This window comes from Opisthocomus hoazin, chromosome 15 (assembly GCF_030867145.1).
Source record: "Opisthocomus hoazin isolate bOpiHoa1 chromosome 15, bOpiHoa1.hap1, whole genome shotgun sequence".
Lineage (NCBI taxonomy): Eukaryota > Metazoa > Chordata > Aves > Opisthocomiformes > Opisthocomidae > Opisthocomus > Opisthocomus hoazin.
Window position 1 is genome coordinate 8,238,264 of NC_134428.1, and position 22,206 is coordinate 8,260,469.

The following is a 22,206-nucleotide window of genomic DNA, read 5'->3' on the forward strand; positions in this document are numbered from 1 at the left end:
TACTGTCAAATACATAAAGCTCTTTCTTTTGCACACTTTCATCTGTGCAAATGATCTAAGAGAAACTTGCGCTAATTTATTAAAATGACCCTAGAAGCTGTGAGTGCTTTTTATTATGTGTTTCTTTTCCTCGTATTCAGTAATAAGAAATATCAGATTTAAGTGCAGTCTTGATGCATTTAAAATGAGTTAAAATGGTGACTGAGTATTGGGAAAAAGTTTTCTAATAAGCTCTAAATCAAGGTATGTGAATATACTGAAGTAGAGACTGAGCTGTTTCACTGATAAAGAAAATTCATACTAGTGAGAGAAGTGAAGATTATAAAGATGTAGTACAAGAAAGAGGAGCTTCCCTAGTAGTATAATTTTTGCCTGAAAGATTGTGTGTGTTACTATCATCTGATGAGCATTTAGAAAGATTTCCCGAAGGGAAAGGGTATATGAAACGCTGGAGCTCGCTGACTGGTGTCATTAAATTTAGGAGGAGAGTCTCAGCCATTGCAGTAACAAAGCATGCCATATCTGAGAACTGCATTCATTGCTAAACCAAGTGAGGACAAATAATTATTTTTTTCCCCCCTTCAAGATCTATCCAAATGACATCATGAACTACACTGCTGAGAACATTTGCAAGTGGGCTCTAGAAAATCGAGAGATGCTCATACGCTGGCTGAGACCACATGGCGGAAAAAGCCTGCTGCTAAACAATGAGCTGAAGAAAGGGCCAGCACTGCTCATATTTATACCTTACAATCCCTTAGCAGAAGTTCATCCTCTTCTAGATGAAGTAAGTGAAATAATTATTTTTTACTTCAAAAATACCAGAACTTCACAATTTCAAGTACTGAACTTGACAAGACCCTAGTCAGGGTTCTGAGCTCAATTGTGACAGATACCTCATTTTATTTCACTGTTCCAAGTATTCCATTTCATTTAAAACCACATTTTCTCAAGGCATGTTGTCACAGCTCCCTCCCGCTGGTTTGCGTCCCACACAGCATGCCTTTGTCTCATCTCAGCAGTTGTTCAGAACAATCCCCTAGCTCTTTTCCTGGACTGCCTTCTTTCTGTGGCGAGTGCTATGTAAGGTGCAGGTCTTTGGTCTGCTGTTCCAGCTGAAGAGCAAGAATGTAGTCGAGTATTGCAGGACTTGTGTTTTGTCCACCCCATTTGATTTCTTCTCTCCTTCCGTCATTGCAGAGGTGATTACTCAAGAAAGAATGGACCTTTTATTAAACCAGACAGTGTTGTTTGAAATATAGCCCAATTGAAAAACTACTCAGAACTAATTTGATTTTTATATCCTGTGCATTCCTTAGTTGCCTTCCAATTTTCTCCTGCCATTATTTCTATTTCTGAACTGCCTAGGACAGGAGTTTGTGTAGCTGTGTGGTAAATGAGGTAGGGACACTGACTTGGCTGGAAAATAATGTTTTTCCCTGGGCTATTTTTCAGGTGGCTTTTAAAAAGAAAAATTTTAAGGTGGGTTTTTGTTGTTCTGTACATTTAATTCTTACATGCTGAAATCTCTGAGGATTTAACTTTGCTATCAAGTCAGAGCCTCCTGTAGAGGAGAAGAGTCATCAACTTCACGTTTCTGAAATTCCATCTGTAATTGCATTATATGCTGTTAAACCTGCAACAGATAACTGCATTTGAGTGAACTATGCACTGTTAATCTTGCTTTTTCTTTTCTCCCCTCCCTCCCCCCCGTAGATTACCAAAGTGGCCTTGGAATACCACAACTGTAATAAAAGCCAGGCAGAGAAGACCGCTCTTCACGACTTAGGAGACACCGATTCACCAGCTTTCGATTCCTCGGACCCAGATGCCTACATGGAACTGTCAGAAACAGTTTCCATAACCAAGTACCCATGCTGTAACACAGTGGTGCTTCCACAGTGGCATTCGATATCTAGAACTCACAATGTCTGTGAGCTTTGCATTAACCAGACAGTTGGTGTCAAACCAAATAAAGTCCACGTGCCACACTGTAACTTTGTAGAGATAGAAGCAGCTTTGGACTCTTTCTACCTCCAGGAACATACCTTTTTTCAAGTTATATCAAATACCATAGAATGCAGCAATTTCTTAAGTTTCTATAGTCCCTTTAGCTATTACACTGCATGTTGCAGGACGGTAAACAGGCATTTTTTAGGTTTCATTAGTTCTGAGAAGACCATCTTTCAGACCCCCAAAGTAGCATTTTCTTCCCATGGGAAGAAAGATAACACCCAACATTCTATTCCTCACATTGAGGATAGGAATTGTTTTATTTCTGACCTTCATATTAGTAGCACTAACATTACTGGTCTGAGCTGCAGGACCAACAAAACCTTGAATCTCTATCTACTGGATTCAAATCTTTTTTGGATATATGCAGAGAGACTAGGAGCATCAAGATCTACTCATCTTAAGGAATTTGCCGCCATTGTTGACCTGAAAGAAGAAGTGCACTATGTCCTGGATCAGAATCAGTCACTTGTTGGATCTACCCTGGGTATGGTATCCACTATGCAAATGCTTGAAACAAAAAATTAAGTTCGCAAGTAAGCTTGTGAATGGAAAACTTAATGCCATTTTGAGAATGACTGCTTTTAAAGTCAGCATTGGGAATTGTAATTTATTCTGTTCTGATTTATTTAGTAGCTAACCAAACTTCAGAATCGTGTTCTTGATGACACAAGAACTAAGTTTCATATACCAAAAATAATGTGCTTTGAAAGAAGTGAACCTCAAAATGTGTGATTCTGGACTGCCTGATGCATTGAAGGAATTGCTAAAGTCTAAACTAATTTGTTTGTGAGAAAAAAATGCTGTGCATCTAACACATTTGGTATTACAGAAGACATTTGTGTGTTAATGGTGGTGTTGGTGCTTGCTCAGCTGTTCTGTGCACTAGAATATCCCAGAATTCCATGAGATACTGCCCACTTACCGGCAGAGGCTAGCCCTGCCTCGTGTCATCTGAAACAAACTTACAAATTGTTTTACGTTTATTTTGAAAATTGTATGTATTTTGAAGGTAGAACTCTGACATGGTTTTGGACAAATCTGTCCAGACTCTTATTTCCTGGCTGAATTGGAGGAGAAAAAACCCCAACAAAACCCCAGCCAACCCAGTGATCGCAGTTCTGATGTATTTGCCAGTTATTCAGTAAGACGCAGCATGCCTAACCACACGCATTTACCTGTCACGGTGAAGTGCAGAACTGAGTCCACCTTCAGAAACTGCAGGGCTTTTTAATGTCAGCAGTGTGAGTAAACATGGAAGTGAATTCAGGTGAGTGTAGTATTAGAACGAATTGTTCAAGAAGGTGTATCGGTATCATTCCTACAGCATTAATAACGTTTCTGCTTTCCATAGATCTGTAAGTACAAAAGTACGCCCAGCGTAAGAACAAGTAGCCATGTTCTTGGTGAGGATCCCATCCAGCCCTATACCCTGGCTCCATCCCATCTCTGGAAAGCAAACGAAAACCCCAGTGACCGTAAAAGGACACTTAGGAAAAATTAAGATCGGAGTGAGGAGACAGAAATTTCCTTCCCCTTTCTGCTCGCAGTACTCTCTGTGTCAGACTCTTCTGAGGTCACAGGATTTCCTGAGCAGGAGGAGGGTTCCTGTGCTGAGTAACACTCACTGTATTTCTGTTCCAAGGCATTTCAACTCCCGGAAAATTTTTGCTTCTACGTATTTTTGTCAAGGAGTCCCTGTGACTTATGCCTGGGTTTTTTGTGGGGTTTTTTAAATTTTATTTTACTTCCTTAATTCTCCGAACTTTTGATACTTTAAAATAATGAAACAGATTTGTGTTTAATACCTTTAACAGATTTCATTTTCTACAGATGGTTTCTAAAAATTCAGGAGTGTGTCTGTTAATTAGCCGCCTCCTTTCAGTTATTACTTAATCACGTATAGATATTCTAAATCTGGAGATCTAGAAGGAATAACCTGTTTTGGTGTAGTGTGAGGATTTAATGAAATGCTGAATAGTAAATACAAAATTAAATGTACTGCTGTTTGCATTTCAAAGACAAACTTGATGAGCTGGTGTTTTGTATGTGTGTACAGAAGTGCCAGTTTTACTTGGGCCTGGTTTTCAGACTGGAAATACCAGCACAAGATGTTTCTATTTGACCAAATAATTATTTTTAGAGTGTTTGATATTGTATCTTTTGATTATTTAATACTTTTACTTTATAACGTATAGAATATTTCTCTATCTGAATTGAAAAGAGGGATACAGGGATACAGTCAGTATCTTGCAGCAATCTAGAGAACATGGTCCAGGCTCAGAGTGTGGCTGAAAGTAGTTGAGGGCTTTGAAGCTTGCTTTAGTTTTTTAGCACTGGCCAAAACTAAGGAGAAAGTTGAATGACCTGTTGTTTACCAGCAATCACCTTCCTCTTCATTCGGGTCATGATAATCAAAAGGAGAATTACAGGGAAATTAATTAAAAATGAAAGAATAAATGCAAATAAATGTGGAATTCAGTGGAGCCTTCAAGATAAGGGCCAAATACTTGAATGCGATGTAGAAAGTGAAATAGCGAGAGGATACTATTTATGACTTACCAGGCGTGTGGTTCGGTTAGGAGAGAAGCACATTGTGATTATTGTAGTACATTGAGTAGGAGTAGAAGCGAGATTGGAGAGTAGTGTGGCCAGTGAAAAGAGGACTGTAATGAGCAAAGCAAAAAACAGTGAAATTTTATCTTGTTTTCACATCAGTGGTGGTTACTCAAGAGTTGATATGAAAATGTCAAAAATTAATGACAAGAAACCAGTTTTGAATTTGTATTTTCTCTGTAAGTTCTTCTGAACTCCGAAGTAAAAACTGCCCAAATCCCGTATTTGTGCAACTGAAACTGACTCTGTTCTGTACCAATTTCCTTTCAGAGAACTTCATAAAGAATTTCAGCATTCTCTACAGCCCCTTGAAGAGGCATCTTGTTGATGACCCGTCAGTCCATTTCCGGGAGCCGCACGTCATCACTGAAGTGATGACTACGACGTTCCGTGAGACCGTGCTTCTGAGTGAAAAGGTACACCTCACTGCTGACAAGGTTCCTTGCGGATGGTTGCTCCGACTTTTGAGGAGGGGCTCTCATTCTTTCTTTACACTGATGTGCTTTGCTTATTTGTAACAGAATATGTGATTTTGTAACAATTCAAAAGTATTATGTTTAAAAAAGGCAATTCAGAATAGCATGTTCTTAAGTAAATCTGCAAAAGATCATCTGGTGTTAAAATAATGCAGAAGTCAGCGCAGCTGATTCCCTGACAGGTTTCTGCCACATTTCAAGGTTTTTTGGTTTTTTGGGGGTAGTTTTTTGTGGGGATGAGGTGTGAGTTTTTCCCTGTGTGTTTGAAGTGTAGATTTTAATTACAAACCAAAAAAAGTGTGCCTGGCTTGATTTTTCCTTTTGCTTTCTTCCACTGTAGCAGAAGCACATGCTAAATACTTAGGGTTTGAGGTAACAGTGAAGAATATGCTGATTCTGCGTTTCATGCCTCAAAGGAGATAAATATACCATAACTTTTTTCTAGATATCACATTTTTAAAAAAACTGACTTTAAAAAAAGTTTAAAATTATTGCAAAGTAGACATAATGAAAAAAAAAATAGACTGTTTTAAACCTAAGGCATTATTTGAAACCACGCAGCAAAAATGCCAAACCTCTCAGAGGTAAAAGATTTCTGACTGCATGCCATAGAATTGCTTTACGTAAGATGTCATCCTGAAGAGTAGTTAAATTACTTTGATTTCTTAGATGTGATAGTAAGGATTAGTATCCATTGGCCGTGAGGTCTGCAGTGACCGTGTGCGTCTTCAGTGGTTGGGTTCCAGCAGCCCTAGCTCCTGCTTTGCCTAGTTAAAGGTAGAAACCAGAAGTCTGGACATCTTCCCCCCATGTGAAGTGTACAGTCACCGTTAGATATACAGGAATTTAAGATTGCAAAAGTGTCTTGGGAAGCGTAGTAAAGTTTGGTGCGTTTTCAGTTAAAGGGAATTATTCTAAACTAAATAATCTAAATAATCCTCTTTGTTTTGCCTTTTTCTTTATGGAAAGAGATTTCCCCAATAGTTTTTGTTTGTTAACTCAGTAGACCGAGGGTATCAGTGAACAGCTGCTAGTAAAGTTTATTAACATGAGGATACAGCTTCCTTTCACCTTTTAAGGGTTCCAAGTTTGCGGTGTTTGAAAGCTAGTCCTCCTGTACTGCAGATTAACTACCATAGGTAATCAAACTCTTCTCCGTTTAATTTTCCAGAATGTCTTGCTGCTCTATTATGCACAGTGGTGTGGATTCTGTGCTTCTCTTAATCACATCTTTATTCAGCTTGCTCGGCTTTTGCCTCCAGATAATTTCACTGTGGCAAGGTAAAAATGATTCTAATTTAATCTCTCTAGAGTGATGTAAGTTCATTGAGGTCATCAGCCCAGAAAATAATGACTTTTTTTCTCTCTACAGTCTTGCAATAGTAGATGTGAGTGTCATCTGCTTTGTTTTTCTTTGAATGCATAATTTTGTTTTCCTCGGTGTAAATTTGGTGGTTTTCAATCTCACTGCAGTAGTTATGCAGTTTCATTAAAATGAATTTTTAAACAGTGCAATTAACCTTGAGGCTTCCTAATCTCAGGAAATGAATCAATAAAACAGCAGCAGAAAATAATTTTTACCCCTTTCTCTGATAATTTGTAGCAAATAATTGTATTGTGTAGTACTGTATTTGAGGAATTGTTTGAGATAGGGAAAATACGTATTGCTGTGGTACCCCCACCCCGCGGTGGGAAGCAGAGCCGCCTTGGTGCTGGGGAAGCGCTGTGCAGCGGTGACCACGGCATGCCGACGTGATCAGCACGATGTTCAGCACCGACCTAAAACGTCGCACCATATAAGCCACTGCGAAGAAAATTAACTCTATCCCAGCCAAAGCCAGTTATAGACATAGATATATTAAGATACATGCATGTGTGCAATATATATTTATATATATATATTAAAACATACTTATATATATCAAAAAGACATGGGTTTTTTTGCTTTTCCAGGGTTTTTAATGTTTCAGTGCAACCTAAACATTCTTGTTCATGTATTTGATAATACATCATACTGACAACATCTGCTCTGATTGCATCCTCGTCTCATTCTGACTGAACTTACTTTAGGAAGCAGCATGAGATGAACAGGGACAAAGTTCAGTTCAAACCCTGGCGTTATGACCTGTGTGCAGTTGCGGCTGTACTCCTGCAGACGTAACACTACTTTCAGTCGACACCCATTCTCTTTCCTGACTTTGAAGTTCTCTCATTTGCTCCATTATTTTTATTGCGGTATTACCGATGTGATTGTCTGTGGCTTTTTCTATAATGAAAATACAGATTGTTCCTCCGCCTGCTCTCTTCGTCAGTTTGTCTTTCCTCAACAGGATTGATGTCACTCGCAATGACCTTCCCTGGGAACTGATGACAGACCGTCTCCCGACGATTTTATTTTTTCCTCATTGGAGGTAATGTCATTCTTTTCCCTGTGAGTTTTTAACTTTAATTTTACTAAGTTATAAAAATTACCTGGTTACATGTCTTTGTAGAGAAAAAAGCCCCACAGTAATGCATTTCCATATATGCATTCTTACTTTATGCATATTCTAATTTAAAAAACAAACCAACAGCATCAAAACCCCATCAGACATGGGTAGCTGATGGTATGCAGGTAGTGAATGTTCTCTCCAAAGGCCCTTGTTTAGTTGTTTGTAAGTCTTGATTTATGAACAGCAGCATTACTAACCGTATTCTTCAGTTAATTTTCCTTATTACTCGGTTGTATTTAAAATTACTATTTTGGCATGGTCCACATAAATTAAAGTGTGACTGTGGAAGTAGGAAAAGGGGGAGAAGTGATGTAGATGGTGGTGCAACGTAGATCTAGCACAGCTTGTATCTAATCGCTTCTAACTGGGTAAACTAAGAGAGGTCTCAAAAAATACGACAATGGATACTTGCAGTAAAATGCAAGGATTTGCTTACTATTTTGTTAATGAAGAAAAATAAACAATAAGCACAGATGGAGAGCAGGTGATCCAGCTCAAGCTTTGTCTCATTTAAGAGAACAAAACCTGACAATCCTGACATTACAGAGGGAGAGGAGCTCGATCGTTAACGTGTTGTTAAAGTAAAAAAATTTGTCTTTAAAAAAAAAAAAAAGTAGAGAATCTGAGTACTAAAGGAGGGCTTATGCCTCCTTTGGAAATATTGCAGCGGTCCTAACCTGTGAATTTTTATTTGTCCCTCACGCTTCTGTGGTAGAGTGAGCGTGAGATAATCAGAGGGACTGCGGAGTGTCCGTTGCTCAGCCCAAAGTTCTCTCTCTCACTGCTCTGATGTTTGGCTGTTGGGGGGAGCGTGTGTGTGTCTGGCAGCACTGGATTTTGGGTATCGGATTTGTTGGCAATCTGCGTAAACCATGGAAGTGCTCCCTCAGCTAGGAACCAGTCTAACGGCGGCAGGGAGAGGGGCTGCAGTCCCTCTGGCCTTTGTAAGCTCTCTAAAGGAGAGGCTAATACCTAAAGCAAGATCTCTGATTTTAGACAGTATAGGAATGGCACTGGCTATAGAGCTGCCTCATCCCTTGTCCTGATTTAGTAAAAACAAGGGTTGATTTTTCCTCTGTTTTTATACTTCATGTACATGTCAGCTATGTTCCCTTTTGTATTGAAAGAAGTTTCATATTAAAAGGAATTTCAGTGTATCAAGTGTATGTTAAATAAGAGGTGTTTTCATTCCTGATAAAACCAGAAGATAGAATTGGTTTTGCTTTCCTGCTGTTGTGATATCATTAGTCTTGTTCGGTGACATCGTGTTGCCATAAAAGAATATGAAGCAAAAAACCCCCAAACAACCGCTATGAATGTTATGATCAAGTAGAAAGAGAATATGGGATGGGGTGAGAAAAGGCCGCTAAAGAAGCAGAAGTATGATACAGTAAGAAAATCTACTTAAAATGAAAACATTCTGAAATTTTTTTGGAAATTGTGTAAAAGGAAGATTGTTTTGTTGCATGGTTAGAAAAACTGGAAAACCTACTGCAAATGCTTGGGGGGGTTTATTGAGCTGTCCTGCTGCAACGTGTCGTAAACATAAGATTTCTTAACTTTTTTTTTATTTTTTTACACTGATTATTTCAAATGGTGTGACACAGTCTTCAAGTGAAAGCCATGCTCGAAAGTAAAGTTATTTCATGTAAGAACTTCCCATGTAAACTAACACTGTGATTACTGAAGTATCTTTTTCTTTCTTAAAACAACACTTCCTATTTCACTGGGGCATAAATACATTTTTTCAAAGTTCTAAGAAGTTTTTTGTTGAAATAGCTCAGATACTTTAATGGTCATTAGTGTCCTTAATGGAATTGACTAAATTTTTTAGCAGTAGTTTACAAACATCAAAATTACAGAGCATTGCTTTTACAGATACTATAGAATTACATCATGGGAATTTGTGTATATTGCCAAAATGTTCTGGTTTTCATTCTGACTCAGCAGCAGTTGCTGGACTTTGTGCAGGAGGAAAGCAGCAGCAGATCTGTTGGCATTCTAGAAGCCCTGTGTTGTTTCTTTAAAAGAGAAAACAAATGAGGCTTCAGTAGCAGTTGGACATCTACAGAGGAAAGTATCCAAAGGAGATGGGCAGTACCACAAGGTGCACATGCTGTTGAAGTGAAGCTACAGACAGCATCGAGACCTCGGAGAAGGAGACAAAAAATAAGAGGGCAGGACAGGGAAGCGCCGTTTCAAGGAGACAGCTAGGTTCTGGAATAATTTCTGGGATGGTGAAAGAAAGCTGAATCGGAGGAAGGGAACTGATTCATGAATGGGTGAACAAAGAAAGGCAAGCCAGAGGAGGGTGGGGTAGCGAAAGGCACAAAGGGTGGGTCAGGAACAATGGGAACTCTGAAGGTAGGGATGTGCGAGGGCAGGAGAGGACCTGGAATAGTGTACAAGGGTCCTGGATCCTGCTCTTCCTCTGCAGCAGGGAGGATTTCTGGAATCCAGTGTCAAACTCGTGTGTCATTTCTGCTTTGTACCAGTACAGGCAGCGCAGGTGCATCCAGGCTCTCCTGGCTGAGGAGCAAGGAAGAAGCATTAGAGGCAAGAGAGTCCCGGGCTTTCAGAAGTGCTCAGTTTATTGTTTCAGATGTGGTTTTGGTGTTATGTGTATGCCCTATGCATTAGACTTGATTGACCTTGAGGTTTGTTTTTCTTTTTTTCAAAGATTAATACTCAATCTTACACAATTATAGTTTTTATAGAAAGGAAATGAAAACAGACCCTTATGATAAATACCTGCCTCTTTGCAGTGTAAAATAAAAATGCTGACTTCCACCCTTGTCACCAGCAAATGGCAGTTCAGACTATTGATCCTGTCTAGTGTTACCTACCACAAAATCTTTAAATCTGTGCCTTAAGTTTTGCAATTCTAAATTTCTGTTTTAATTCGGTATAGAAATAGTTTCGTTTGTATCGGTTCTGAGCCACCCCAACTTCCAGCTCATCATCTCCACTACTTTGTGCAGCGAGCCTTGCACATTGGCCTCAGCTCAGGCTCCCTCTGCTGTGTTCCTCCAGCTCAGTCCCGGTCCTTCTCCGTTCCCGAGGTTAATTGAGCAGGAACTCGGCTGGCCTAGAGCTCCAAGGTCTGTACCTGTCTGCGTAACGGCAACGTCACCTTCAGCCGCTGCTCAGCGGAAGCTGCAGTCTTCAGTGCCAGGACCCCAGTCCAGTTACCCAGCACGTTCTGCAGGTCCCACGGCGTCTCAGTTTTGCATCTTTTCTGGCATTCAGACTCTCTCACTTGCACAATCCATTAGTTCTGGCTGGCTGGAGGGGCTACAAGCAAAGGGCCTGCTGGTTTGAAGATGAGTAGTCTCAGTTTTAGTCGAGATGAGGCACCTGTGTTTCATCAAGTGCTGTTGGCAACTGAGACAACACATAGTAGCAGCAGGATATTGTTGTTGTCTTCTGCTCTGTTAGGTCAGGTGGCATAAGCTGAACATCTGCTAGATCCGACCATGTTAACAACCACTGGAGTACAAATGTAATTACTTTTAGGGCTGGAAAAAGTTAGAAACTGATTTCCAAATGTTACTGTGGCGACAGTTTTCAGACCATGGTTCTAGCTAATGGGCCCCACCATGCTACTTGGAGACTTGTCAGTGACTTTCCCTCCCACTGCGGAACAAGGATCCAGTCTGCAGAACTGTGCCCTCCAGGGGACAGAGCGAGTGGCATGCATAACATGATGAAAAGGTTTTTCTTGGATTATTTCAAAGCGTAGCTCAAGCAGGTTTTAGAGCAGTAAACCAATTTATGGTAAGTGAAGCCTCCTCTCGTGCTTACCATCTTCCCTGTGTTACTACAGTGTTCCCTACTTCTTTTCATAGATACTATTTCGTCTTGCTCTGTTTTATAGAGCAGCCCTGGACTGTCTCTGGAGTGACAGACTTCAGAGTTTTAGTAAGTTTGGTTTTGTAACGTTCCAGTTGCTTTCATAAAGGTGGCTTACCTCTAGCTATTGTTTTCTCTCCTGCTTTTCCTCTTCAGTGTGTTTTATATTTTGCTGCATCTAGGTCTTCAAGAAAATCAGGTTTCAACAGTATTTGTAGTATTGGTAGCACTACTAGAGTAGTCATATTAGTTTTGGATATAAAGGTGCCTCATATTGAAGCTTTCTGTGCCGCTCCTTACGCATTTGCCTTATGAGGCAATTTTTGCAGATTAATTCTGTTCTCAGTTTGTTTCCACCACATGCTGTTAGTTAATATTTTGTTTTGCTTTTTGTTCTACATAGCCTTTGAGCTTTTCTGATACACACTGTGGGTTTGATCAATAAGAATGGGTGATGACGTAGTAAAATATTACCATGGTATAATGAGTCAATTTTGTCTTAATGTAGCCTGTTTTTTGCCTAAATCATGTCATGATTCATTAAACCTGGACATGAGCTGACTGTCAGCTGAGGAACTGCTGATGGTGATTACAAGACTAACTTGGCTGATCAACAGAAGTCTGCAGGGGAAGAAAAATCATGTTGCTTATGCTTCCAGAAATAGCTGAATTTTGATGAACAGGAGCCTCATCTGGCTGAAGTTCTTGAATTATTGATAAAATATGGTCTTTGTCTTTTACCTGAAATACAGTTAAGTTGTTCTCAGTAAAGGAAATTAGCATATGTTTATATGCCATATGCTAGTGAGTTGGATTTCACAGAAGACATTTTTGAGACAACTCTAATTGGTAACTGAATAATGCCCTGTTTCAGACGCACAGCGTAAGGAATTCGGAAACATCACATCATGTCACACATGTGGGGACGCAGGAGCTGCCCGTGGTGTGTGTTGTACAGGAGCAGCAGTGGTACACTTGGACGCATTAGGCGTTGCTCTTGAATCGGGCTTTCTTGTGTTGGAATGACTTTGGTTTGGTTTTGTTTATCCGACGGCCTTGTTCTGACCGGTGTAATTAACCCCCGCCTGAAGGTATGCTGCATACCATTCCTCTGGTTATGAATTTGGCAACCAAAGGGAAGTAAACCAAGCTCCTCTTCTCCCTTTTGCTGGCTCCCTAATGAAAAAGAGAAGACGCTTCTGACTGGTGAAAGCTAAGGATGATGCAAGGTGATAAACTGTGAGCTAGCTTCCCCGTTCAACGTACTGCAGTGTGTGGAGCTCTACTGCGCTAGGCAGGAGGCAAACGCACACTGTACTGGAACGCACCCAGTGAAGGGCTGACGAGGTAACTGAGTTGGAAGGAGCAGGTCCTCAGAGGACAGTTCAGCCTCCTGTGTTTTATGATAGGGGTATGCACATGGTCCAAAAGGGGCAATAATTGGAACATTTGACACAGCTGGAGGTTGGGTGTCTTTTGGTGGTTAGTTGTCTTGAAGAAGCTTGGTACTTTGTTGGTCTTCAAGCAGCTTGGACTCTTGTCTGGTTAAGAGTTCCTGCTGCTGCAGAAGGCAGTGGGCCTACCTCTTCATATGCTGGGCTTACTGTGGACTGCCATGTAATGAGCTTCAGAAAAAAAAAAAAAAAAACAAAACAACAAAACTTGTTTGGTTTACTTCTTTGATCACCTCAGTGGCATAAAGACAAACTAGTGAGAGGAACAAGGAAAAAGATGTCATTTTCTGACAGCAGAAGGGCCTTGCTTCTGACTGAAGTGACTGCTTACTGCTTAGAGGCAAATGGTACTTCCCTGCTCCTTGCAACACCCTTCTGATGTTGGAATGCATAAAGCCGCTTCTTCCAAGATAACATATATAGGCTCAAAACAGTCATTTCCCAACAGAGAGCTTTATACCTCTGGACTTCTAACAACATACGCAGAATCAAGAATACTTCAATGCTCTCCTTCAGCTTACAAACAGTTGTTACTATCAGTATGCTCTGATCGCACCTGCCCAACAGTGATGCTACCAGATGTACTTCAAGCTCATAACCTGTAATTGGGATACTTTTTTTTTTAAGAAAAAGTAAAATTTGTTTCCTGAAATTTGACAAAATTTTGCTCTCGGACAAATACCAATCCAGTGCAGATATGCTTACAGCACCCAGACTGGAATACAGGTTAAAACATTCACCAAAAGAAAATACTGTGTGCTCTATCTTTATCACATGAGTTCGGGTTTCTCTTAGCTACTCTATCAGCCATTCTTGGTAAAAAACAAGACACCAAGCTGGAGCTGAACAGCAGATGCTTAGATAAAGTTATCATTGCTTATCATCTACCCAGATGTTTTAATGCTAACTTGTTTTGTCTTCCTAGGAAGGAACAAAGCGTGAAGTTCCCTGAAGACTTTCCAGTTAGCCTTCCTAATCTCCTTAAATTTATTTTGCATCACTCAAGTCTTTCTTCATCAGAACCATGTACCAAAGAATGCCTGCATAAAGAGACAGTTCTGCAGCAAGGACACATCTCCCATTTGGAGAGAGAAATTCAGAAGTTGAGATCAGAAATCAGTGCCCTCCATCAGGCCCATGACCAGCTCGAAGCACAGCTTTCTGCGGCTAGGAGAGAGGAACACAGACTACACCAGCAAAAACACGTGCTGGAGAAGCAGCACAAGATTCTGCAGCTCCACAGTGATCAGTTACAGGCCACGTATGACCAGAAGAATCAAGAATTACTAGAAATGGCTGAAAAGCTCCAAGAATTAGCTGATGCATCAGAAAACCTCCTTAAAGAGAATACTTTACTGAGAATCCTGGTGGCATCGAGGGAAGGAAAGCTACAGAGCAAAGATGACATTAAAGAATCCCTTCAGTCAGAGCAAACGCTTTCTGAAGAGAATGATATCTTGGTTTCAACAGCTACTGCCACATTAGAGGAAAGAGAGACTGGAAATATTGACACCACAGAGACAGAGCACAGTAGTGGAAACAGGACAGAATGATTGCTTACACAAAGTCAAATGATGCAGTATTGGGTAGGTATTTATGCAAATTTTATTGAAATTCATTGTAAATAAAGACTTCTTCCCCCACATGATCTAGAAAAAGAAAAATCAAATGGAATATTTTTGTATACTTGAACAACTTATTAGATACCCATATCTAAAGAGAAGAGGAGAACGGAAAACACTTTCTGCACTTTATGATTGCACTAACTTGCAAACACGTATCCATTCAAATGAAAGATGCCGATTTTCAGGGGCAGCAGTGTGAAGCACCTCTGACTAAGGACCAGTTATTTTTCACTGGCTTTCTCTTACAGCTGCTACAAGACAAATTAGACTGTTGATTTATACTTCTCCATAATTTCTGAAGTTTGTCCTTTACACTGCATTCTCTTTGCTGAATTAGAATAGAGATATTTCATCTGTGTAATCAGTAAACTTGAATGGACACAGTCATCTTGCTACAACTATTCTGTTCAAGAACTTCAGCACTTTGTATCACTTTTGTATACCACTTCTCTGTCTTGAAACCTGCAAGAGCCATGTGTCAGCTGTTGTCTCCTGAAAACTAAAGAGTCTTACTATCTTAATCCTTTTCTCCTTGATTCGTAAGAGGTCTAGAATACAGCCGTGTAAGTGTCTGGGTCTGGCTATACATGCAAGTCTCATGAGACCAGTAGTATCTTAAAAAAACAGCACGTGCCAGGGTAACAACAGCCCTGTGTCAGCTGTACCCCTTATTGTACTTGAGAGACAACAGCAGGAGCTTTTTGCTACTGACAGCATTAATTTTGCTTCAAATTACAGCCTTCAATAAAAAAAGGCAAATGTAGCACTAAAAATGCAAGTCACCATCTTACTGTAGAAGAAAGGGACTAGAATTTACTGACTAGGCCATTATTGTCTTGCATATAGTTACAATTCTCAAGCAAGCTTGCTAGGCCCATGTTCCTTAGTTATTCCATGTGTACAGGTACAAGAAGCAAGTCTAAGGCTTCCTATGGAGCTGAAGAACTTGGACTTGTTATTTGTAACTTATCTCAGGGAAACAGATTTACAGTAGCTTCTTTGTTTCTCCTAGGCGTGTTAAAAATTTCAGTAGGCAAAGGAAGCTATGTATGAAGTCATAGCAAACTGGTCAGTGGCCCCAAGCATGTGTGCCTACCCTCAGAGTTTTAGAATACATAAGCTGCCATTGATGGCTCGGTGTTGTTCCTTCTCCTCCCCTCCTCCCCTTTCTGCCCCCTCTCCTCCCCTCCCAACGTCTGAGGTCCAGAACTCCACATTTAACACCTCTGTTTCCAGTTCCTATAGCTGAACTGCAGCACAGAGCAGGAGATGGAAGGGATGCGGATGGGAAGGACTTCACCATTGCTAGCTAAAAACTTTCACAGACTGACCAGCCATCTCCCTTCCCCATATCAACAATTGTTTTTGTGGGAAAGACTGAAACTTATCTTGTAGTAGTACAGCTAAATCAAGAGAGTTACCTACAAGAGACATTAACTGAATTCTATACTTGACTGTAGACTAAAATGCCTTTTTACAACAGGCTGTTAACATACACCCTAAGTGCTAAGTGCACAAACAGGGGTTCTAGGAAAAATTCATACTAGTTGCACTTACACCAGTTTTAATAAGTACCCACTTCTGCAGCTTCAGCATGCAGACCTACAGAAGAGAAAAGCCTGCTCTACTGCCATTTCAAACTCCTGGAAACCTTCTGGACCATCCGTGAGTGTTCAGCATCCATCATTAGTTTCCAGGCTGGAATCCGTGAAAGCAGCAGTTTCCTTGCAGTGGCTACATTGTCAGAGAACTCAGTTCTAGCAGCCCAAAGCTTCACCTACCTAGCCGCAACTAAAGGAAATCACTTCCTTTCTTGTAGCTTCCGTTTCCTTCCTCAGCGTGTCACTGAAGGCTTATACCTTCCCTTCAAAGAAAGTGTTCTGCCTCAGTCCCGTAACCTGTTAGGAGTAGAGTTCTGGCTTTACGGCTGCACGCTCAGGTTAGTAGCGGAAGCAAGCTTTAACTGCAGATTTGGTTTTGGAGGTCTGGAATCCCATCGACAGCTGTGGTCCAGGAGTCTCCTTGTGTGTTTTATACAGTTGCATCGTATTATTCCCATATGCTGTGGAACACAACGCAAAAAGCTTCTGGCGGCCTATTTACAGTTCACAGTTGTAAAGTAGTTTACATTACAGTAGTAGCTCCATCAAAATAGGCTCAGCTAAACATTCAAGTAACAAAAACCACTAGCAGTCCCTTCACACCAGTATATCCCTGTGTCCATTGCCAGCAATGGACGTTACGCCAGGTGAGTCAGCTCCTGTCAGAGGAATCAGGATACACAGTTGATGCAAAGTGCAACTTCTCAGTGCATGCAGTTGCAGACAAAGCTTACTTAATCCTCATCAGGGTGTTTTCTGATGAGCAGTGGGCACGTGACCAAGTTCTTCACAGTATAGATTCTTCTGCTGGTTACACACATCCTAAGCATAGTCCATACGCACGTGTTGCTCCAGGTTAGCTATGCACTTCTGTGCCATTTGGAGTTAGCTTCGTCTTCCTCTCTACACAAGGTCCTTTAGCCGAGTACTGCACCAGGAGAAAGGGCTCTTTGGTTTCTCCTTCGCCCACAATGCTTTCCTCATCTTCGGACTGGCTGATCCTCTGCAGACGCAGGTAACACCAGCAGCCCAGTATCAACGCACCAAGAGCCGCAATAGCAATCAGAATAACAATAACGGTCACCACTCCCGTGGTGGGGCTGTGATCCATAATAGACATGGTCAATATTTAAGATTGTCAGGCTGCTGCAAGGAGATTCTGCTGTCCTCACTATCAGGCTTGCTGCATCTTCAAACTCCTGCAGTGGGAAAAAGAAGACACCTGGTGAAGTTGTGCAGTTTTATCATGTTCAGCAACACGGTGTTCACAGCTGGTATCCTTCACAATGGCACACGACCCTCTTACATTCAGCGCTTTGAGCTGCTCACACTCCTACAGTTCTGACACATTTTAAGCCATTTCTTCAAACCGCCTTTGAAGATGCAGGTTTCTGTGTCAAAGCAAATGAAAGCGAAACTTACTTCAACTGTTGAGACACTTGTCAGGGTAGCACATGGTCAGCCTGCCAAGAGGTAACATTTTTTACTAGAAGACAGAAGATGAGACAAGACAGATACATAATAGACCTCACGGAAGTCACAGTTTTGTAGAGAGAGATTTAAGGCTACTTAATACAAATACTACGTCATGGGTGAGCTCTCAAATCCATGACAAGGTAGCCATTCAGCTGCCTTCAGTTTCCTGAGAGAATCCTACAGAAACAATACCTTTGAGAGTCAGAACTCTGGCCCTTCCTCCAACTTGATTTACAAAGATCCTTCTTACATAGTACCAGTTCCAGGATTGGTAAGCTAATTGCAATGTTAATGCATTGCTATAAGCCTGTCCATAATGGTGGTCTGTTTAGAAGGGTTTACTTAGCTGGTAATTAACTGGTTGGTCATTGACCTGATAGAAAACTAACAGATTTGCTTTACATGCATTTTTCATAAGCAGCAGGTAGAGCTAGATTTACAGACCACAAGGGGAAGATCATAATTTTAAGCTTCTGCTCTTCATAGTGGCTTTCAAACTACAAGAGCGAGGTAGGGTGTTTGGACTGCAGCTGGAACTGGAGCAGCGGCAGCAGGCAGGGGAACGGGAGGAGGAGCTCTGAGACTTCCTTAGTCTGTGGCAGGGCTTTGGCAGGCCAAAAGCGCGCAGGGAATGTCTTCTGCCACTTCCAAATCCACACCACTACATACGGGGTCATGTGAGCCTTGCCTGAAGTTTCAAAGTTCCTGTTTACAGAGTTGGTAGCTTTATGTTTCTCCACTTCAACTGAGACATAAGAGAGACAGTCATTACCTTTTCTTTCATACTGCCCTAGCTCTTTAATAAGACAGAAACTCGTGGAAGGCTTCAGCAGAGACCGGAGCCAGTGCTACCCAGGAACATCTCACCTCTGTGCTGCTGCAGGCATGGGGTTAGGGCTCAAGGCGACCATTTCAGGTACCACAGGTACAATCCCGGGTGGTTCCAGGGCCAGCTGCAAGTGCGGAACATTCTGCCTGACATTGTCTGGGTTCTGCAAGGCTTACTCAGCGCCGGGTGATCAGCTGAGGGTGATTAAGAGTGACTTTCATGTAGTTCATTTTCCTTGGGGCATGTCTGAACTGCAGCGCTGCTTGGTCTAGCCACAACAGTACAGCATCAGCATAAAAGACAGTTTGCCTTGCTTCTGACGCAGGCCCTGCATGCCCACATTAAGCCCTCTTCTGCAGCTTGCACAACGGCTAGCAGCAATGACGGCCTACTAGCGCTGGTTCTCTACAGCAGTCTGAGGCAGCACACAACCTTACACGAGAGCTAAACAGTTACTGTCACTTAGAAAACAGCTTTTTAACACTGGAAACTAGCACTGCTAATGCTACCCTTCTGCCAGCCTGCAAGGGAGTAAGACAGCATCAGCTACATAAGGTGCGAAGGTTCACACATCACCATCCCTGCATCACCAGGATCTTCTGGCAAGCTGTTTTCAGACCTCAGCATAGCAGCTAGTGAGGCACAAACCTTTGCAAGCAGTCTTCAGAAAAAAGTGTGAAACCAAGAGCTAGATGTTCAGTCCAGGTAAAGGACCCACATCTATCTCAGCTGTAAGAGAATGTATTGCACCATTTGAAATATTCAGTGTAAAAAAGTAAGAAATCTTATGTTTACGACACACTGCAGTAGCACAGCTCAGTACCCTCCCCCTCCCCAGCATTTGCAATAGGTTTTCCAGTTCTTCTAGCCATGCAACAAAACTATCTCCCAGTAACTTTTATACAATTTACCAACAATTTGTAATTTTGGCACGGCACTATAATTGTAAGAACCACCAGAGAGGCCTTTGGTTTCTGTGTTGTTTTCTAGATGCAGAACTCCAGCCTTGCTACTCTCTCCACCAGCAACTGGCTGAAATCAAGATTAAGCTGTCTTCGGAGTCTACTTCTTGATGGGAGAAATACTGGATCCTGTAGATCCTCTTCAACTGATCTGAACGAGATTACAACTAGCTTTCAGACTCACTTTTACCTTAAACCATACCTGAGCTAAAAAAGCCCATGAGCGTACCAGGAGCAGCGCTGACTTCATTTATCACTTCTACTGCCAGGTATTAAAAGCTGTAAATTCCTGATCTTCAAAGGGAGTGCTAACAGCATCCATATATACTCAGTGGCACTTCCAGTGCCATATCCCTTCCCACCACACTTGTTTTCAACGCGAGCATCTAAGCATATTTACTCATTAGCAAGATTGGTCTGATTCATTGGTGGGAACTGCAAATAGCCTATCTCAGTTCTTAGAGCAATCAAGCAGTGAAAACATCAGCTATAAACCATTTTTCCACAAATAACTGCTGCTATTCTTTTTTTTGCCTAATACTAGCATCTACTCACAACTTCATTTGTGAAGTTTTATTATCCAATTCAGAAGCTGTAAGTGAAGGACAAACAGAAAAGCAGTTTAAATTGGGGACAAATTCAATGCAAGCCTGGCATTAGCTTCTAAACCCGGTTTCCCTGATTAGAGGCATTCTGCTGCGAAGTTCGCTATTGTTAATGCCCACAGGCATGCGTCTGATGACAAATACTGCTACCACCAGAGCCAAAACTATGGGAAGAGGCTTGAAAAGCAAATCTAGCAGAGTTCCAATGGAAGATGAGGGGAAAGCCTCCTGGAGAAACCAGAGCTGTGATTCTGCTGCTGGCACATGAGCATGCACAGCACCCGCACCATCCGCCGCAGAAAGTCAGCCTTGACAATACAGGAGTGCTCCGGCTTTGCCACTTCCAAAGATGCTGGATCGCTGTTACTCATCATTAACTCGAGTTAACACCACCCTTCTGATAAAGCCAAGCTACCCCGCAGAAACTGCGGCTTGGCCAGAGACCCTTTTAGAAGCAGGGAGCTGTTTAGTAGAAGACTTCAATGCAAATCTTCTCCGCCTAACCCTTATTATACTTGTGATAAGGAATAAGAGAGCAGAGAAAGCAGCTAAAAAAGGCTCTTCTGTGGCTAATTAGTTATGGACAGTCTTCCAACAACTTAGCATTCAGACAACTGTTAGAAACACAAGAACGAAAACTGATACCAAGCAGGGGTGACTGGCACAGCAGTTAGTTTCCGCACGAGGTGCGGTAGTACCTTACAATTAATCAAGAATCGCTTTTAAAGCTTTACACCAAGCTCAGCCACACAGAAGCTAACATTTTTGGGAAGACAGCAGGCTAGGAAGCTTCCCAGAGGCAGCGACATGGTTTCAGGAGCAGACAGACCGTCTCTGGCGCGTGGCAAGTGGAGGAGGTCTGCGCTGCGAGTGTCTGTCGGGCCGGTCAGCCGGGTCACGCCGAGCTGGAAGCAGGTTTCCAGCATTCAGACCCGATTTGCTTCAGAGGCAACTGCACGGCTGGCAAAGCACCCATCACTCTCAAGACGTGTCTGTCAGCGTGTCTGTCAGCGTCACATCCACGCGGAGCTCTAACGAGAGGTCTGTGCTGATAAGATAAGAGGGGCCCTTCTGACATTCGGCTCTCAGGAGGAGCGTGCTATGTAGGTCCTGTGGCACAGCCCGATCGATTAGAAATATTGCTGAGAGGGCAACATTAAGTTGGCTGATCAAAAAACCCAGCCCTTTTTCTATTTACACGCTCGGTGCAGCCTCCAGACGTGGTTCGGGGTTTTCAGTGGCTTTGTCTCGCAGCAGCTGCAGCACCCGCACACTGCTGACATTCGAGCGTTTTTCACAGCCAGCCCCAGCCCTCAGGCCGCCCGCGCCCCACGGCCTGTCCCGCGCCTGCCCCGCGCAGCCGGGGCGCGGGCGCTCTGCTCCGGGGCTCGGCCGGCTCCCGGGAGCAGCGCAGGCCGCGCGGGGCCGCCTCGGGCCTGGCAAGCCCCGCCGCGGCTCCTGCTGCAGGGAGGGACCGCGCCGGTCGCGGGGGGCCCCGCACCCCCCTCCCCGGGGCCGGCAGTGACACCCCCCGTCGCCCCGCCCCCGCGCCCCCAGCCCAGGGCCTCGGCGGTGCCGAGCCTCCGCGGCCCGCCCCACGCCAGCCCCCTCGCCCCCGGCCCGCACTGCCCTGTGACGGCGGCAGCCGCGGCCGAGCCCCGCGCCCCGCACCAGGCCCGCGGGCCCCGGCAGGGCCCTCCCCCGCGCACAGGGCGGCTCCGGGGAGGGGCGGGGGCACGCGGGGCCCCTCCGTGGCTCCCCAGGCTCCGGGCCCCGCCCGAGCCGCCGCCCGCGCCCACCCCGCCATCCCGGCTCACGGCACGACACGGCACGGCCCGCCCGGCCCCCCCGGGCCCCGCACGGCGCCCACCCGAGCCCACTCCAGTACCGGCTCCGCCGCGCTCACCCTGCGGCCGGCCCCTCCGCGCTCTGCCGCCACCGCGGGCGCCACCGCCCCATCCCCGCCCGCGTCGCCTTATACCAGGGGACAGGCCGCGCCGCGCGGCGGCCAATGGGAGCACCGCCGCCCCGCCCCGCCCGGCCCCGGCCTCGCCCGACAGCGCCCGCCCCGCCCCGCCCCAGGCGGCGCTGAGGTAAAGGGCTCCCGCCTCAGCCCTGCGAGAGCGGAAGGCACCGGGCGGCCCCGGGAGGACCTGAGGGAGCTGCCTCGGCAGGCTCTGTGGGGGTGAAGCGCCTCACTCCGCG

The 22,206-nt window shown here is 43.6% G+C and overlaps 2 protein-coding genes across 13 annotated transcripts in view; one reads left to right on the plus strand and one right to left on the minus strand.

The window, feature by feature from the left end:
• TXNDC11 (thioredoxin domain containing 11) overlaps positions 1–15,666 on the plus strand; it is a 39,983-nt gene extending 24,317 nt beyond the window's left edge. The window contains exons 7-12 of one of the 2 annotated variants that reach the window (XM_075437001.1): positions 587–787; positions 1,717–2,500; positions 4,900–5,045; positions 6,277–6,386; positions 7,436–7,516; positions 13,829–15,666. In XM_075437001.1, the coding sequence (XP_075293116.1) occupies positions 587–787; positions 1,717–2,500; positions 4,900–5,045; positions 6,277–6,386; positions 7,436–7,516; positions 13,829–14,456 (1,950 nt within the window). In that variant the 3' untranslated portion in view covers positions 14,457–15,666. The remainder of the gene's footprint in view (positions 1–586; positions 788–1,716; positions 2,501–4,899; positions 5,046–6,276; positions 6,387–7,435; positions 7,517–13,828) is intronic. The other variant, XM_075437002.1, reaches the window with a different exon arrangement.
• Positions 15,667–15,711: 45 nt separating this feature from the next.
• Positions 15,712–22,004, minus strand: SNN (stannin). Of its 11 annotated transcripts, none has more exons than XM_075437011.1 (4): positions 21,908–22,004; positions 20,831–21,044; positions 17,552–18,628; positions 15,712–17,328 (listed from the first exon to the last, which is right to left on the minus strand). In XM_075437011.1, the coding sequence occupies exon 4, from the start codon at positions 17,247–17,249 to the stop codon at positions 16,986–16,988; it is 264 nt and encodes an 87-aa protein (XP_075293126.1). In that variant the 5' UTR covers positions 17,250–17,328; positions 17,552–18,628; positions 20,831–21,044; positions 21,908–22,004; the 3' UTR covers positions 15,712–16,985. The 11 variants fall into 11 exon arrangements, with proteins under 11 accessions (XP_075293126.1, XP_075293118.1, XP_075293120.1 ...); XM_075437003.1 differs by having other exon boundaries at positions 20,831–21,049; XM_075437005.1 differs by having other exon boundaries at positions 20,831–21,111.
• Between the last annotated feature and the right edge of the window lie 202 nt (positions 22,005–22,206).